Source organism: Notolepis coatsorum, assembly GCF_963971535.1.
Source record: "Notolepis coatsorum genome assembly, chromosome: 1".
NCBI lineage: Eukaryota > Metazoa > Chordata > Actinopteri > Aulopiformes > Paralepididae > Notolepis > Notolepis coatsorum.
The window spans coordinates 34,367,075-34,386,783 of record NC_140165.1 but is presented as its reverse complement, the minus strand read 5'-3'; the positions used below and the strand labels follow the sequence as shown (position 1 = coordinate 34,386,783).

The 19,709-nt window shown below is 46.2% G+C and overlaps 1 protein-coding gene across 1 annotated transcript in view; it reads left to right on the top strand.

Annotated features, from left to right (window-relative positions):
* The window catches only part of tns1a (tensin 1a), a gene marked incomplete at its 5' end in the record, with an annotated part of 87,967 nt that overhangs the window by 34,442 nt on the left and 33,816 nt on the right, over window positions 1-19,709 (top strand). The window contains 1 exon segment of the mRNA XM_084316340.1: window positions 132-281. Within this exon segment, the coding sequence (XP_084172466.1) occupies window positions 132-281 (150 nt within the window).

The following is a 19,709-nucleotide window of genomic DNA, read 5'->3' as shown; positions in this document are numbered from 1 at the left end:
TTAAGGAAGGAGTGGGTGTATACATACCAGGTTTTAAAGGAGTCCCTTGCACAAGAATATTCTAGAATCACTGTAGAAGAGAGTCTTCTTTTCCACATAATCTAACAGCTGTTGTTTCCCTGTGTTGAAAGACTACAGTGTCCACAACACAACGTGTTCTTTGCGCATCGGCCACCTGGAGAACGGCCCGAGTGTGTCGGTGGACTACAACACCCAGGATCCCCTGATCCGCTGGGACTCGTACGAGAGCTTCAACCAGCGCACCGAGGACACCGGGGAGGGTGAGCGGCCATGACACACACACACACACACACACGCGCAGACAGACAGACACACACACACACACACACACACACACACACACACACACACACACACACACACACACACACACACACACACACACACACACACACACACACAGACACACGCCACACACACACACATACACACATACACACACACACATACATACAACCACACACATGCACTTGGCGTGATGGTGTGGTCTGTATTCGTCCATCTCCTGCCCACTGACGGAGAGGTGCAGACTCAACATGCCGCCGGGTGGGCGTGGCCTCTGCAATTCAGGATGCTGGATGTCTGACCAGACTCTAAAGGGGATTGGTCAGATTTATGGAAGCCCAGCCTACTATTTCCTACTAACCAATGAGGATGTACATATTCCTTACCTGCTCTTATTTGTTACGCTGCTGGCCAGTATGACGACTACCTTAATCACTGTACATATTAATACGACAACTCTGTAGACACATCTACTATACTCAGTAGTACTAATTTATCTTTATTTATATTTTCGTCGTACCAGCTCCAGCTAGTTCGCCACACACAAGCTAAATTAAATGTACTTTGTGTTCACTGTGAAGTAAAAAATCGTGTACAGACCATTGGCGTTGCACTAGTCGTCACCAGAGCTAGTAGGAGGAACAGCATGGCTGGTGCTGAGAGAGGACAACACCATTGGTGAGTAGGAAATAGGGGTCTAGAGGCGTCTAGAGGCGTCTAGGGGTCCGACTTTGACTCACATACAGGTTGTGTATGAACACCGATGTAGCGCCGAGTCAAGTTTCGACTCGGAGACAGAGAGAGCAGGGTTTCGATGGAGAGGAGATGTGGCTCTTTGAAGTTCAGATCCTCTGTGTTGTTTTCAACACGACTCGGTATGTGTGACTCTGTGACTTCCCTTTCTCCCTCCTCCTCCTCCTCCCTCCCCTCCTCCTCTCAGCTGCTGGGTAGAGCGACGGAGAGCGACCTCCCAGGCCCTCCTCCCTCTCCCCCCCCCCCCCCCCCCCCCCCCGGAGTCCGTCAATCAGGCCTCTAAATAGCATGCTGCAGAAAATAGGTGGGCGTCAGTCGCCCTGCAACCGGCCGCCCCTTCCCCCCAGGGGGCTGAAACCTGAGAACCCATACCCCCCCCCCCCCCCATTCCCCGCACACCACCACCCGCTAGGCAGCACCCCCTCACCCCACCCCATGGACCCTCATCCACTCCCATTCACCCTCATCCACTCCCAGACGCTGCTCATCCATTCGCAGACCCTGCTCATGCTGTTGGGAGGTTATACACTGATACAAGGATTGGGCAACATTTTTATGATTTATTTTTTTTACCATTGCATACCCAAAGTAATTTGCGATTTATTATACGTTATACTTATAGCACATGCATGAGTCTGGTCTCTTTTGAAAGGTAACATTCTGAAGTGTCTTACACAATAAAGAAAAAATCACTTTGAGTGGTAATGAAATAGAGTAACAGAGGTTTGAACTCACTGAAGTAAACGTTTTGTGTACTCACGTTTATTTTTACTGGTTGCCAGATGCCTGTTTTTAAGTTCCAGCTGAGAGGTAGGAGCTGGAAAACATAACGATTCCATAGCCTGAAGTAATGTGTGTACAGGTAAAAAAAATCAGCGTGATTATCCAAAGTGGCCGTCCACTGCCATTCATTTCGCCTCTCGAGTCAAAACAAAGGACTTCTTCGTCTTCTTGCGTCACCTTCCCCCACTGTCAGCGCCTGTCTGAGATTGCTTTCGGAGCAGACGCTCGTTGGTTACAACAACGGTGGTCAATAATCTTCGCCATCAACAGTTCAGGACCGTTCACAACCGGACATGGTCACGGCTTGTCAAATGACACTCACCGGGTGTTTTGTCTTGTAACTCGAGAATGGAATCACGCAATAGGTTGAGTGTGGTGACGATCGAAAGGCGGCAAATTCAACTTTCCAACAATGTATTGGTTGATCGGCAAAAACGCAGCCCGGAGCCGACACAGTGCTGTGACCCTTAAGTGGTTAAAGTACAGTGTATTATTTTCTTTGGTTTTGTCTCCATAACAGTGCATTTATAGCACCGGCTTTGGTGTGAATCTTGGTCCAATGTTTTAAATGTATTCTTCTTACATAGTCAGTTATACACTGTGATTGTTGTAGAGCAGGACATGCAAACTCTTTGGGTACTCTCTCATGGGCTATCAATCAATCAATCAATCAATCAATCAATCAATCAATCAATCAATAAATCAATCAGTATTTGTATTTGAGCATGAGCTACTCTCTCTCCCCTGCAGACACACTGTTCATATAGGTGTCGTCTTGACACTGTTACCATGACGCAGAGAGCATTGAGGGAAGAGATAGACACTAGAGGCCATGGTGTGCGTGTGTGCGTGTGCGTTCATGTGTGTGCGTGTTGCAGTACAGGTGAAGGATACATAATGTAAAAAAATAAATAAATAAACATTATCTCTATCAATAGGATTCACGTTTAACCTGTTCCACCCCCCAGGGTCGGTACCGACCCCTAAATGACATTATGATCATAGATCCATATTTTTCAGAGTGATGCAAAAAATTTGCGATTTTAAAATCAAACGTTTTCAAGTATTAACATCACTAGCATGTCACAAAAGCATGTAGAATGTGTATTATCATCAATACGTTAGTTTAGCAATAGGTTAAATGTGTTAAAAGATAGTTTTAAGTTTTCGTTTTTCGATTGCCATTTTAAGCTTGAAAAAAAAGATAGTTACAGTGGGTGACAATATTGTCACAAGGAAAGATGAAATTACCTACCTGGGTTCCATCCTAGAGGCTAATCTTTCCTGTGACAAAATGGCATCCAATGTAATAAAAAAAGTCAACCAACGAACTTGATTCTTGTACCGGATCTCCTCTCTGGTAAACAAGAATACCCTGAAGACTCTGGCAGGAGCACTCATTCAAGGGTACTACGACTATGCTTGCACCTCATGGTACCAAAGCACCTCAAAGGCACTAAAAAACGAATTACAAACATCTCAAAACAAACTAGTCAGACTACTGCTTGACCTGACTCCTAGAACCCACCTCACCCCTGCCCACTTTGACAACCTAGGATGGCTTAGAGTAGACGACAGAGTACAGCAACTTGCAATGGGCCTGGTCTACAAGATACACTACACGACCAAGGTACCCATGTACATGTCAAAATACTTCCCAAAGGTCAGTGAATACCACGATCACAACACCAGAGGGAGCTCCACAAATCATGTTAAACCCAGATTCGGCTCAAACAAGGGACTAATCACGTTTAGCAATTATGCCACATCAATATGGAACGCCCTACCCAAAGCTGTAAAGGAATGTGAATCACTACCCACTTTCAAAAACACTCTCAAAGAACACCTACGGGAGACTGCAATTCGAAATTGGCCCCTACAAATGTCCTAACCCAGTTGTACAGTAAATTACCAAGTATGGCTTTGTCAGTATTCCAATGTACCCTTCAAGTTCTATGGGGGTTCAAAGTTCAGAGTTGAATTATGAATATGTCAATAACTGTTATTATTTGCCACAAAAGGTAACGTTTTTGACAAATATTGAAACGCAGTTAGTTTCTCCTCCCTATTGTTAGCATGTAGGAACAATTAGATCTGAAATTAGTTTCAAAACGGTTGCACTGGGGAAAATAAAAAAGTACAGTCGATTACAGTAGATATCATTATCTGTTCTTATGCACGCCTGGTGATACTAAATCCAAATTGATCTCGGGCATTTGAAAGATAATATATATATAAATGTGCGAATTGGCTATAATAAGGTCATGTATAAGCATCTATTCTATATTCTATAATAATATTTCAAATTGCATTGGTCCGGATGGGAGAATTCAGTACTGTATATACAGAACCTTCAGTTTTATCATCTTCCCTTTATTCATTTCCTTAGATTTTTTGTACACATGATCACAAGAGGGTATTGAACAAGGTCAGTGGCAGTTTTTTAAGTTTGGTCATTATTATCATGGTGTTATTCACTGTCAAATATGCAAAGAAAAATCATAATTCATATTCTCCTTTGTTTCATCACAATTTAAGCAAGCCTAGTAATAGACACAATATTTCTGACACTGTGAATACATTCCCTGAGGTCCATAGATGTACGTTGATACCAAGAATATGCGGAGCAATATTCCATTTACCTAGGTATATATTTTATGCTGATTTTCACATCGTGTGGAACAGGTTAAAGATTCGGATTCGGCAAAATGGCACCTTTTTATGTAAGTTCTATTTGCAGTTAGACCCCCAGTGCCAGTATTCAGAGAAAGTGAGGTCTCTCAGATTCATCCTCTAGTCCAGATGCAGGTTCGTCCCTCTGACCCTCTTACTCAGTACCATCAGCAGTGGCCAAACATAATGACCAATACTCCTACTCTAAGTAGCTTAGCGAATGTATGCCCCCAATTCTAACGCAAAACAATCTAGTTTGTGTGTGTGTGCGTTTGTGCATGTGTGTGTGTGTGAACGCATTATTCTCCCCTTTTGTACTTCTACCCTTGTGGGGAACATTGGGTCCTCACAGGGGCGTGCGTGTCAGCGCTCTATGGCGCTGGATGAATGGTGGGCCCCGGTACCCAACACAAGAACCTCCGCCCCGTTCAGTCGACTCAGGACTTCAGTCACTGTGGGTGGCGGTGCAAATAATTTATGTATGTGCTTTTTTATTTATTTTTTAGACTTTTTTTTTTTGGCTTGGCTAAGAGCGTTTCAGTTTTATTGTACAGTACTTCCCCCTGGAGAACGCTTGTCGTAATTGCCGCGTTGAGAAAGGTCACTGGGAAACGCCGGCACTGCAAGTTTGATCCTAATGGAATGTTTTCTGTTTTCGTCGCTCAGCAGAAAATGTATTTGCCAGCCGAGCCGTTTTCATTTGGTTAATTGCAGGCTTGGCTTTTAGGGCTTGGAGGAGCGAGAGAAACGGCGTATTGAGAGGAGCTGTCGGCGGCAGGGCCGGCATGGAAGAACTCACAGAGCTCGTTCTGGAGGCTCCAGACTAGGTCCCTTAAACGCTGGGTCGGGACCCACAATTAGGTCGCGGTGGTCCTCCTTCTGCTGGGTCCCCCACAAGACAGCAGTTGTTATTATGTTATTCAAATCAAATCAAATGTATTTGTAAGGCCCGACAACACACGTTAATGTCCCCATGGGCCGGACACGTCTTCTTTTTTTTTTTTAAACTTTCTTTTTTAGCGTTTATCGCTTTTCTGGTCAAGCATGACCGACAGAAACAGGTTGAAATGGGATGTAGAGCAGGGGAAGACATTCTGAGAAATGACGGCGGGTCCGGGAATCGAACTCGTGTCCCCCAGATCCGTGACGAGCACGGTTTTCCCCGACGCAGAAATAGCGCCGAGATATGCGGTGAGCTACGGGAGCTCCCCCTGGACACGTCTTCTTTAAACAAGTCAAGAAGAAACATCACAATAATTCAAGAACAAAAAAAAACCATGAAATCCAAAATAAAGTGGCTCAGGAGGTAGAGCAGTCGTCTTGTAATCCGGAGGTTCCCGGTTCTATTCCCGCTCCTCCCGGGCAGCTTGTCGAAGTGTCCTTGAGCAAGACACTTAACCCCTAATTGCTCCGGATGAGCAGGTTGGCACATTGCATGGTCGCCTCCTCTGTCAGTGTGTGAATGTGTGAGTGAATGAGTAAAATGTGAGGAACAATTGGATACTTTTTTGGGGGATAGAAACGCTATATAAATGCACCATTTACCATTTTCATGATAACAGTAGTAATATATGATTATGTTTCAATGAGCCTTGGTCACATGATAACAGCAGTAATATGTTATTGATATGTTTCAATGAGCCTGGGTCACATGACACCAGAACTAATATATTATTGATATGTTTCAATGAGCCTGGGTCACATGACACCAGTACTAATATATTATTGATATGTTTCAATGAGTCTGGGTCCCATGACGAGAGGTACTTGATAGCGGCATGCTATCAAAAGACCAACAAAATATAAAAAAAAATACACTGCCTCTTCTATCATTTGCATAGAAATATTAGTTTTAGTTCACACAAAGAGGAACCACTTACAGAATCAAAGGAAGAACATCAAAGGGAGATGTGTTGGTGAGAGGGCACAGAGAAACTCCTCATAGAGCCAGATGAGATAATACAGACATCAGCAGCTGCATGTACAGATACAGACAGTGTTACGGCATCATTTACATTTAATCATAATTGACGATTTTATCTAAAGTTGACTTACAAGTTCTGTACAACAAGTCAGCAGGAAGGGTACAACTCTGTCAGTTAAGGGTAAGTAACGTTGTTCGTCCAACGGTGTCGAACTCGAGTGTTCCAGTCTTGAGTGCATAGTAGTATAGACATACTAGCATAGTAGGTAATAATAATAAATAATAATAATGCATTTTATTTATAAGGCGCCTTTCAGGACACTCAAGGTCGCCATACAACAATTAAAAACAGTACATTAACAATCACAATCAATTTAAAAAATAAAATCAGACATTACGCCTGCCTAAACAGGTGGGTTTTGAGGTGGGTTTTAAATGGGATGATGGAGTCAATGTTCCTTATGTCGGGGGGGAGGGAGTTCCAGAGGCGGGGGGCAGAGCAGCTGAAGGCTCTTGACCCCATGGTGGACAGACGGGCTGGGGGGACGGTCAGGTTGATGGAGGAGGCAGACCTGAGGGACCGGGTGGGAATGTTGATGTGGAGGAGGTCGGACAGGTATGGAGGGGCGAGGTTGTGGATGGCCTTGAATGTATGGAGTCGGATCTTGTAATCTATGCAGTGTTTAATGGGAAGCCGGTGTAGTTGGCGTAGGACGGGGGTGATGTGACTGATGACAGGGGTTCTAGTTATTATACGGGCAGCAGCGTTCTGGACTAGTTGGAGCTTATGGAGGAGTTTGTGGGGGAGACCGAAGAGAAGGGAGTTGCAGTAATCTAAGCGGGAAGTGATGAGGGAGTGGACCAGGATTGCGCGCTGTTGGGAGTGAGTGAAGGGCGGAGGCGGTTGATGTTGCGAAGGTGGAAGTAGGCGGACCGGATGGTGTTGTTGATGTGGGAATGGAATGATAGGGTGCTGTCGAGGACGACACCCAGACTCTTGACCTGGGGGGAGGGGGAAACCAAGGAGTTGTCTATGGTGAGGGTGAAACTGGGGTGCTTGGTGAGTGTGGACTTGGAGCCAATGAGGACTACCTCTGTTTTATCACTGTTTAGTTTGAGGAAATTTGAAGTGAACCAGGATTTGATTTCCTGTAAACAGGCACAGAGGGAAGAGGGAGGGAGGGTGGACGTGGGTTTGGAGGAAACATAGAGCTGGGTGTGGAAATTGATGTTGTATTTACGGAGAATCAGACCAAGTGGGAGGAGGTAGATGATGAAGAGGATAGGGCCAAGGACAGAGCCCTGGGGAACACCGGAGGAGAGGGGGGATGGATGGGATGTGAATGATTTTAACTGAATGAACTGAGTACGACCAGAGAGATATGAGTGGAACCGGTCTAGGGTGTGGGAGAATCCAATGGAGGCTAGTCGGTTTAGGAGGGTGGAGTGAAATATGGTGTCAAATGCGGCGCTCAGATCGATGAGGATGGATAATAGTCCGGAGTCAGCTGCTATCAGGAGGTCATTAGTGATTTTGAGGAGGGCTGTTTCTGTGCTGTGACGGGGGCGAAAACCAGATTGGAACTGTTCATAGAGGTTATTGTTGGAGGTAGTAGTACAGATACAGACAACGTCTATTCCTTAGTAGCAGAGTGCATAATAGTAAAAGACAGTACGAAGGTTAGTAGTTGGAAAATTGGGCAGGTTTCGGTTGTCCTGACTGGTGAGAAGTTCGTTCCACCATTGTGGAGGGAGGACCAAGAATAGCCTGCTTCGCTTTAATGACCCCCCAGGAGCTTGGATAGGAGTGGGTCTGAGCATCACAAGAGAGACTAAAGCTGTATGAAGCTTTATGAAGTGTCAAGTATTGAGGCGGTGCTGATTGAAACGGGTTCAATTGAAGTCGCCACTGAGGCAAAGCAAGGTGACACGCACACACTCACTCACTCACACAGGGTTGAGCTTAATTCACTTTGAATTCAATCAATTAAAAAATGTGAACCAAAATGGCTGTGTATGTACTCATGACAGTTATTTGTCAACAGGTTGGATTTATGTAACCTTCTCATGATGAAGTATTAGAATTTGAATCAGAATCCACTTCCTGAATTCATTGAATTGAAAGTGAATTGAAGCCAACCCTAACACACACACACACGCACACACACACACACACACACACACACACACACACACACACACACACACACACACACACACACACACACACACACACACACACAGCCTTGTATTACTATACTTACATTAAATGGTAAATGGCTGCATTTATATAGCGCTTTTATCCAAAGCGCTTTACATTTTGTTCCTCACATTTTACCCATTTACTCACACATTCACACACCGACGGCGGAGGCAACCATGCAAGGTGCCAACTTATTCATCAGGAGCAATTAGGGTTCACAGTGCAACACAGTGTCTTGCTCAAGGACACTTCGACACGCTGCCCGGGAGGAGTGGGAATCTAACCGGGAACCTCTGGATTACCAGACGACTGCTCTACCTCCCGAGCCACTGTCGCCCCCCTTGTCATCTTCCTCAGAGTCAGACGAGACCATTGATATCAAGTTCATCTCTGTGCGTCTGCGTTTTGGAGCTGTTGTATCTCTTCACATTTAACGGAGCTAAGCTAAGCTAAGCTAGCATGCACCCGGACCTCTCTCTATACTTGACAGACGGAGATTAAATTGATATCAATCTTCTCGTGTACTGTACTTCCCAAAACTTTGGAGTGTTCCACACACCCACACCCTTTCCTTTCTTTAACCCTTTCACTGCCGTACTACCGAACGGTTAACCCTTTCACTGCGGCAATACACAGAAGGTTAACCCTTTCACTGCCACACGACAGCCGGTTAACCCTTTCACTGCCACACGACAGAAGGTTAACCCTTTACCATCACACAACCGACGGCGACCAAATAAAGCGGTTTTGGAAAAGGTCAGCCCGGTAGCGTTACACGGTTAGCGTTGATTACTTTCGTGGCAGAACAGTCTATTTTCGTTGGGCTACGCAACCGAGCGGCTCCCCCACTCACTCACCAGGCATCGTTTGAAGAATCCAGGCCGTTCCGTGCGCCCGGCCGCTAAATGGGTGCTTTATCCCCAGGTGTTGATGTTCAGAGTGCGCGCTGGGCCACGACGAGGCTCCCAGCCGAAGCCCTTTTTAAACACCCAGCCCAGTGATCTGAGGAAAAAAGGAGCGAATGAAAGATAGGTGTCTTAAAAGGGTCTGTGAGATTAGCGGGGCTTAGGAGTTTCACGTATTTGCGATTTGCCGTGTCGTCGGGTGGTGTGTGTGTGTGGCGTATTATCCTCCTTTGACAGCAGCTATTTATACATGCGTGTTTGCCCCACAGGTGTGTGTATGTATACAATGTGGGGTTTTGGGCCGCGCATGTAAGCAACCATCTACTGTATGTATGTGCTGATGATGTGTGAGAGGAAGTACCGGCATGTCCGTGTGTGTGTGTGTGTGTCTCTGCTTGTGGGTCCATGTTTATATGTGTGTGTGTGTGTGTGTGTGTGTGTGTGTGTGTGTGTGTGTGTGTGTGTGTGTGTGTGTGTGTGTGTGTGTGTGTGTGTGTGTGTGTGTGTGTGTGTGTGTGTGTGTGTGTGTGTGTGTGTGTGTGTGTGTGTGTGTGTGTGTGTGTGTGTGTGTGTGTGTGTGTGTGTGTGTGTGTGTGCACGTGTGCACGGTGCACGGTGCACCTTAACGGCGTGTCTGTGGGCTTGTCTTTGCTCCACTAATAGCCCTGTGGTCCAGCAGCTGTCGACCCGGAGGTTAAAGCCGCCGTGGGTTCAATCCCCTCTCCTCCCGCCTGAGTTACCAGTCACACATCGCCCCATTACACTGATGCACTGAGACCTGCCCAACCAGGAGCATGACTCCTCAATGTGTATCCACTCGATATCTGAACATCCCATGGATAGTAATGGCACTATCAGATAAAACACTACTGTATATCAAAGCAGTAAAACTTCTCCAGGATTAGAAGAAACACAGCAGCCGTGCTTTGCCACATGGGATAGGAAATGTGAAAAACCTTAGATGTTTTACATTATCACATGCATTTTTCCTCCTTCTTTTGAACACTTGAATTCCACGTATGATTTCATGATTTTACATGTGTAATTTTCATGGTATTACATGTGAAACTCGACTTTCACGTTAGTGTGTGTGTGTGTGTGTGTGTGTGTGTGTGTGTGTGTGTGTGTGTGTGTGTGTGTGTGTGTGTGTGTGTGTGTGTGTGTGTGTGTGTGTGTGTGTGTGTGTGTGTGTGTGTGTGTGTGTGTGTGTGTGTTTGTGTGTGTGGTCAGGGCATCGGCCCCGTAGGTCAATAGGTAGAGCGTGGCACACCAACACTGCCAGAGTTGGGGGTTCAATTCCCACTGAGGCCACCCATGCTAAACAATGTGTGCATTCATGGTAATATACTGTAAGGTGTTTTGCACAACATTGTCCATCAAAGGACAAATATCATTCGATTCGATTTAGATTTTAGTGGTCACGATTCGATAAAGAAAACTATTCTCGTTTCATAATTGATTCTGGATTCAAGACATGCATAGGTTTGATTCTAGATTGCTGGAGTTCCTTTTCCCATTTGACTGCGGTAGACACTGTGAAAAAAAGTCACACTGAATCAAATGTAAATATAAAAGTAAAGTAAAAGTAAGACTTATTTTCCAGAATAGTCCACTCCCCCCTGTACCATGTCCACAAATACTGACTGAACTGTCCTGGGGCACAGGAAGAACATATGCAGATTCTTAAAATGGGTAGCATTCCCCCTTAATGGGAGATAGATAGATGGGTAGATGTATAGATGGATAGATGGATAGGCATTACACAGAAGACAGAGACAGGCAGACAGACAGACAGACAGACAGACAGACAGACAGACAGACAGACAGACAGACAGACAGACAGACAGACAGACAGACAGACAGACAGACAGACAGACAGACAGACAGACAGACAGACAGACAGACAGACTTATTTTCCAGATTAGTCCACCCAATATGAAATATTGATATAAATGCAATCAATTGAACAAAAATATCTTACTGGCAGTCTTCTGCAATAACAAAGCAAGGCAAAAAAAAAGTGTGAATCCATTTTGAATCACTAGATAAAATCTTATGTTGTTGTTTTTTACGCACCCCTAGTGTCTGTGTGAGGGGTACGGTAGTGTGCCTAGTGACAGTCCTGGCTGAGTCCTTGTTTACTGCCCCCCTGTCCCATATTTGGCTGTGGCACGGCCCCAAAACATGTCTGGAATAGCTGGGGGGGGGGGGGGGGGGGGCTCTGACAGAGAGACAGGGGGAGGGTGGGGGCAGAGAGAGGAGAGCGAGAGAGAGGGGGAGAGAGATAGAGAGAGAAACTGTTGCAGAGAGAGACAGTGACAGACAGAGAGAAACGAAAGAGAGAGGGAGAGAAGGGAAGAGAACCAGTCCTCAACCGTTTTTGCCAGGAGTAAAGCCCTGTTTGTCAACTGACTGCCACTGGAGTTGGAACGAGAGAATGAGAAGATAAGAGAGAGAAAGAGGAGGACAAAATGAAGCCCAATGGAGGAGGGAAGGACTAAGCGCAGGCTGGTGAGTTGTAAGGCCTTGACGTTCATCATCTAACCTGCTGTTTGACAGCTCTGTAGAGTTAACGTGGTGGTCACTTGTAACTTGTTACAGTAAAGGTGACGGTTGTTAAGGTCTCCCGTTTTCAGGTGATGGTGTTTGTTTGTTTTCTTGCTATAGTCCAGTCTGGGTCTTCTTAACAGTCTCACGCACATTAGATTCGCATTTTTGAGAACTGAATATCCTAATGATGAATAGCGCTACTGTCTATTGGAAAGCTGTTATTGTGGTAAAATTACATAAAAGATAAAAAATATAAACCTCTCAAGAAGATGTTCCAAAAAGCATACACCTGAACGGTTTAGTTTTTTTCCCCATCTGTAAATCTGTTTCATTGCAAGACGGGACGAGGAGAACATTCAGCGTCTGCTCATTCGGTCTGCAGACATTACTGTAGGTCCTGTGTTTTTAGTTTGTTCCGTTTCCATGTCAACAAGGTTGTTTACAGTGCGCTTGGCATGTATACGCCGTAAAGTGTTTCATGGAGTGAGCAATTTGTGTGTGGAACATTTTATGAACGGGCTGCAATTAGGGTGCACCACAACTATTAAGACCCGGCTTGGTTACTTCAAGTCTATCGCTGCTCTTTGGTTATAAAACGACTCAATGAGGGATTTGTTTGACAAACTACTTCCATTTATTTTTCTCTTGGCGACGTGTGGAGTCAGTATTTGCCGTCTTGGGAACATCCCAGGACAGGATCTTTCGACTGTCGGACCTGTTTCAAACAGGCCTCCTGTATGCGGTGTGTAAACTGGGGACCTACGGTTGTATTCTAGTGGTGTGAAAACAGTATTTTCTATCTGACTTGCAAATGTAATTGCTTTTCAGCTGTTTTTTTTACATATTCTAAACTAGTGCAGTGGCCATTCGGGGCGTGGCCATTCGGGGGGGGCGGGGGGGGGTTCGGAAAGGTGCTTGCTTGGCCCACGTAAGTGCTGCTTGCACGAGAACCGCGGTATGGTTGCTTGCAGCGTTTTTGAGAACCGCTCATCCGATCGACTTCACACTAACTTCGCACCGCACTCCCTTGGGTCCTCAGCGATACACGTGCCGATGCCATTCCTTGGGTCCTCAGCAATAGGACAGTCAGCCAGCAGTTTGATCCCACCCTCTATCACAAATTGGCAAAACACACAAACACACACACAGCTCTTTGTTCCCTGTTCCCACCCCTCTTGGGAAAACAACTGTGTCAAAGGAACACGCCAACATTTTGGAAGCGGACATGACCGGTTAGCCTAGGCATTGTCCATCTAACACCTCTCCCCCGAAGGCTAACCGGTCATGTCCGCTTCCATTCATTGTGCTAAGCTAGGCTAACATGCAGCCAGATTTCTACTGAACGCACAGAGAGGAAACTGGTATCTATCTTCTTGTCTCTCTCTGAAGAAGACGATACGCTAATTTCCCAAAATGTTGGCGTGTTCCTTTAAGTTGCCATCTGGCCAAATGGCACCAACTTGGACACTGCCCTCCCCTGGGTCCTCAGCGACACACCCCTACCAAGCGCGGATTCGATGGAACGGTTCTCGAGATAACGCGAAGGGCAGCTACGTGCACAGACGAGATATTGCTTCCTTTATAGTTGGACGTTCTGTGCCCGTTGCCAAATCAAGCCTTGGGACTGACCACAGTGTCCATTATGAAGTCAGTCTTGGCTGTCTCACTGACCGTCTTACTGACCCGGGACATTTAATTGGACTCGACCCATTGGGCTGTTGTTGGACCTATTTTAAACGGACCCCCTGCATCTGCCGTGTAATCAACCCTCGGAGACGGACTGACTCTGTAGTCACACTGAGGCTTGTGAAAACACTCTTTTCCGTTTTGCTGAGTTGCTGTTGTTCTTGGACCTATTCTAAATGCATCTGATCCATGCCTTGTGGTGAACCCAGCCTTTGTGAATGGCTGACCCCCTTCCAGTTAGAGCACCTGGTGACAGCAGTGTGAGCCACAGCAGCAGGTTCAAATCCCCCCCCTGTAGAAGCCCACTGAGCCCTCCGCCTTCATGTTCTAAACCCCTCTTTTCTACTGTCTGTCTGGCAGTCTGTCTCCCTATCTCTGTTGCTGTGTGCATCTCTCTCTCTCTCTCTCTCTCTCTCGCTCTCTCGCTCTCTCTCTCTCGCTCTCTCTCTCTCTCTCTCTCGCTCTCTCGCTCGCTCTCTCTCTCTCTCGCTCTCTCGCTCGCTCTCTCTCTCTCTCTCTCTCTCTCGCTCGCTCTCTCTCTCTCTCTCTCTCTCTCTCTCTCTCTCTCTCTCTCTCTCTCTCGCTCTCTCTCTCTCTCTCTCTCTCTCTCTCTCTCTCTCTCTCTCTCTCTACCATCTCTGACGCCTGACTCTTTCCACCCCTTCCAGTTACACCAAAACAACAACAAAAGAAAGAAACGCCAGGACAGGTAGACAATATCTAAGACAAGACACACCACATTTTCCTCAAAATACACACAAATATCTCAAGGGCCTGGAAAATCAGCACCCTGTTCATTTTTTATGGACCAGCGCTTTCTAGCTTTGGGAGAGAGTGGCGCATGTTCACAAATACTGACTGAACTGTCTTGGGGCACAGGAAGAACATATGCAGATTCTTAAAATAGGTAGCATTCCCCCTTAATGGGAGATGGATAGATGGATAGATGGATAGGCATTACACAGACAGGCCGACAGACAGGCAGACAGACAGACACACAGACAGGCCGACAGACAGGGAGACAGACAGACACACAGACAGGCCGACAGACAGGGAGACAGACAGACACACAGACAGGCCGACAGACAGACAGACAGACAGGCCGACAGACAGGGAGACAGACAGACACACAGACAGGCCGACAGACAGGGAGACAGAGAGACACACAGACAGGCAGACAGACAGACACACAGACAGGCCGACAGACAGGCAGACAGACAGACACACAGACAGGCTGACAGACAGGGAGACAGAGAGACACACAGACAGGCCGACAGACAGACAGACAGACAGGGAGACAGACAGACACACAGACAGGCCGACAGACAGGGAGACAGACAGACACACAGACAGGCCGACAGACAGGGAGACAGAGAGACACACAGACAGGCCGACAGACAGGGAGACAGACAGACACACAGACAGGCTGACAGACAGGGAGACAGACAGACACAGACAGACAGACAGACAGACAGACAGACAGACAGACAGACAGACAGACAGACAGACAGACAGACAGACAGACAGACAGACAGACAGACAGACAGACAGACAGATAAGATAGATAGACAGATTAGCGGATAGACAGATGGCCAGACAGACAGACAGGAGCCACAGCAAATCAGACAGGCTGACACCTTATTTTATGACTTTTATGACTTACTCATATGACAGACAGGCAGATGGACGAATGACATCACTGTGAAAGCTATCTCGGAGACACACACGGGTCCAGTAGTGGTACCTTACGTTACTTCAGTCAGTGACAGTCGGAACCGTGGTGATGGATGGACTGGCAGACAGATAGGCAGACAGGCTCATATAAACCCTGTGACGCTTTCCGTTATGCCAGTCAGTCACCGATATGCCAGTCACTGCATGACTGACACACACTCTCTTTGATGTCTGTCTGTGTATGTGTGTGTCTCTCTCACTCTCTCTCTGACCATACACACACACACACACACACACATGTGGGTCTTTTTTAACAAGTCAGTCGTCAGTCAACCTAGCCAACCGCCCGCCGGCATGCAGACTAGCCGTCGTCACGGTGATATGAAAGCCGCTGAGGTGAGTGTCAGATCCCTGTGAGTGATGCCCTATGGCCTGGCACCATGCTAGCGGGGCTAGGGGATGACATCATCACGCGCATCTTAGTGAGGTCAGTTGTTTGTCCCAAAACTATTAACGACATCCTGCAGACTCCAAAGACGGTGTGGTGTGTGCCTTTGTTGTACATCTGACGGAAATCATTCCCATGAATCACTCCTAACACAGTGTCTAGCGTGTGAAGACAGCCGCTGTATCCACCTCACACATACCCGATAGCAATGCATCACCACCGTTTGGTGAAAACCTCTTATCTCTTTTCCGGAATTCAAAGACAAGAATGACCTCATCGTCAGACTGACGCCCGTGCCGCTTTCTATAGCGTTCCACGCAGGGCTTCAAGGGGGTCATGAAACTTTACTCGCACCATAGAGAACCGCGGCCAACTTGCAAAGTGAACACGTGGAGATCACCACCGCTCGTAGATACAAGGTTTTCCGCCCGACAGCAGCGGCTCTGGCTGTGTACCAGTGGCGTATTGAAGGATGTGATGATTGTGTTTGTCCTGGCCTCGGTACTAAGCTTCAGAAGCCCTGATGACAGCTACCGTCTGGCTGAAATGTGTCTGCCACCAGGGCTGGGAGCTCTGCGGAATATTTTAAGGTTCACTGTCATGGAGGCAAAGGTATGGATTTGTACTTTACCGTCGACGTCAAACAAACTAAAATATAAGTCCCTCTGGAAATTGTTCTGTGTTTTTACCAACAAAAAAGCACTGTGATAATTGTATAAAAAAAAAGCTGTAATTTGCTAAAACAAATACAAATACAGTAAAATATCACTATACTGTCAAAAATAGGAAAGATAGTGTGATGTCATGTTTTGACCATATCAGCCGCCTAGTCTGCATCTCATGTTTACCAGGAAATTAAGAAATAAATGGAATCTTTGCGGTTTGAAGTTTTTGGCAAAGTGCTCCTCACTGGAACGCCTTTTCTACTCTCATTCTTCTTATTCCTCTGGTATTTAGGTTGAATAGTAACTGTGTTGGACTTAAACCAGCATTGAATAGTAACTGTGTTGGACTTAAACCAGTGTTGAATATTAACTATGTTGGACTTACTGTAAACCAGCGTTGAATAGTAACTGTGTTGGACTTAAACCAGCATTGAATAGTAACTGTGTTGGACTTAAACCAGTGTTGAATATTAACTATGTTGGACTTAAACCAGCGTTGAATAGTAACTGTGTTGGACTTAAACCAGCATTGAATAGTAACTGTGTTGGACTTAAACCAGCATTGAATAGTAACTGTGTTGGACTTAAACCAGCATTGAATAGTAGCTGTGTTGGACTTAAACCAGCATTGAATAGTAGCTGTGTTGGACTTAAACCAGCATTGAATAGTAGCTGTGTTGGACTTAAACCAGCATTGAATAGTAACTGTGTTGGACTTAAACCAGCATTGAATAGTAGCTGTGTTGGACTTAAACCAGCATTGAATAGTAGCTGTGTTGGACTTAAACCAGCATTGAATAGTAGCTGTGTTGGACTTAAACCAGCATTGAATAGTAGCTGTGTTGGACTTAAACCAGCATTGAATAGTAACTGTGTTGGACTTAAACCAGCATTGAATAGTAGCTGTGTTGGACTTAAACCAGCATTGAATAGTAGCTGTGTTGGACTTAAACCAGCATTGAATAGTAACTGTGTTGGACTTAAACCAGCATTGAATAGTAGCTGTGTTGGACTTAAACCAGCATTGAATAGTAGCTGTGTTGGACTTAAACCATCATTGAATAGTAGCTGTGTTGGACTTAAACCAGCATTGAATAGTAGCTGTGTTGGACTTAAACCAGCATTGAATAGTAGCTGTGTTGGACTTAAACCAGCATTGAATAGTAGCTGTGTTGGACTTAAACCAGCATTGAATAGTAGCTGTGTTGGACTTAAACCAGCATTGAATAGTAGCTGTGTTGGACTTAAACCAGCATTGAATAGTAACTGTGTTGGACTTAAACCAGCATTGAATAGTAACTGTGTTGGACTTAAACCAGCATTGAATAGTAGCTGTGTTGGACTTAAACCAGCATTGAATAGTAGCTGTGTTGGACTTAAACCAGCATTGAATAGTAGCTGTGTTGGACTTAAACCAGCATTGAATAGTAGCTGTGTTGGACCAGCGTCCGAGAACAAATGGTTGGGTTTATGTACCTCTGGCTCCATGTCTCCAACAGCGAGCCTCCACTCTGACCTCCCAGTTTACCGTAGCTGGCACACTTTTTACCACCCTCCCCCGACCCCCCCCCCCCCCCCCCCCCCCCACTCCGTTTCCTCCTCCAAACCCAGACCCCCCTGAGAGACCCCCCCCCCAGCCCAGGTCAGATACCCCTTTAAATAGCTGTAGGTGGTGTATGAGCATGGGTAGCCGTGTGTGTGTGTGTGTGTGTGTGTGTGTGTGTGTGTGTGTGTGTGCTTGTGCATGCAAAAGAGAGAGAGAGTGTGTGTGTGTGTGTGTATGTGTGCATGCATTTGTGTGTGCGTGTGTGTGTTCGTGGATGCAAGAGAGACTGCGTGCATGTATTCCTGTGTGTGTGTGTGTGTGTGTGTGTGTGTGTGTGTGTGTGTGTGTGTGTGTGTGTGTGTGTGTGTGTGTATGTATGTGTGCTCGTGTATGCAAGAGAGAGTGTGTGTGTGTGTGTGCATGTATTCATGCGTGTGTGTGCTTGTGCATGCAAGAGAGTGTGTGTGTGTGCATGTATTCATGCGTGTGTGTGTGTGTGCATGTATCCAGGCATGTGTGTGTGCATGTATTCGTGTGTGTGTGTGCGTATACATGTGTGTGTGTGTGTGTGTGTGTGTGTGTGTGTGTGTGTGTGCATGTATCCATGCGTGCGTGTGTGTGTGCATGTATCCATGCGTGTGTGTTTGTGTGTGTGTGTATACATGTGTGTACAGTATAGGTATTTAGAAACCGTACACCACAACCTGTATGTAAAAGCATCTTCAGCCCGACCCTCCTGCCTCTCTTAAGTCGTCACATCCACACGTACATGTGTGTCTAATCTGGTGTGTACAGTACATTTTATTTGAGTGTCTATATTTACATCTGTGTTTTTGCAAACGTGTTTTCCGGACGTTTATGAGGTCACTGTGCGTTAACTGTGTTGAGCGCAACATTAAAGCCTTGGGGAGCTTTTTAAAAGGGACTAAAGCGCACGTTAACCCTTTCACTGTGACACTACAGAAGGTTAACCCTTTACTATCACACTACCGACGGTTGATAGTAAAGGGTGAACCCGCTGTTGTGTGGCAGTGAAAGGGTTAACCTTCTGTGTATTGTCGCAGTGAAAGGGTTAACTGTTTGGTAGTGTGGCAGTGAAAGGGTTAAAAGGGACTAAAGCGCACGTTAAAGCGCACGTTAACTAACGCGCACGTTAACTAACGCGCACGTTAACTAAAGCGCACGTGCACGTTAACTCGCCGTTACTCCTACATGCCGCCGGGACATGGCTCACAGCAACATGAGTAGTGTGTGTGTGTGTGTGTGTGTGTGTGTGTGTGTGTGTGTGTGTGTGTGTGTGTGTGTGTGTGTGTGTGTGTGTGTGTGTGTGTGTGTGTGTGTGTGTGTGTGTGTGTGTGTGTGTGTGTGTGTGTGTGTGTGTGTGTGTGTGTGTGTGTGTGTGTGTGTGTGTGTGTGTGTGTGTGCATGTGTGCGTGCGTGCGTGTGTGCATGTGTGCGTGCGTGCGTGTGTGCGTGCGTGCGTGCGTGTGTAGGTGTGCGTGTGCGTGTCTGTGTGCGTGTCTGTGTGCACGTGTGGAATGAATGATGGTAAATTATTTTATTTGACAACACAATAGCATCATAATTGTATAA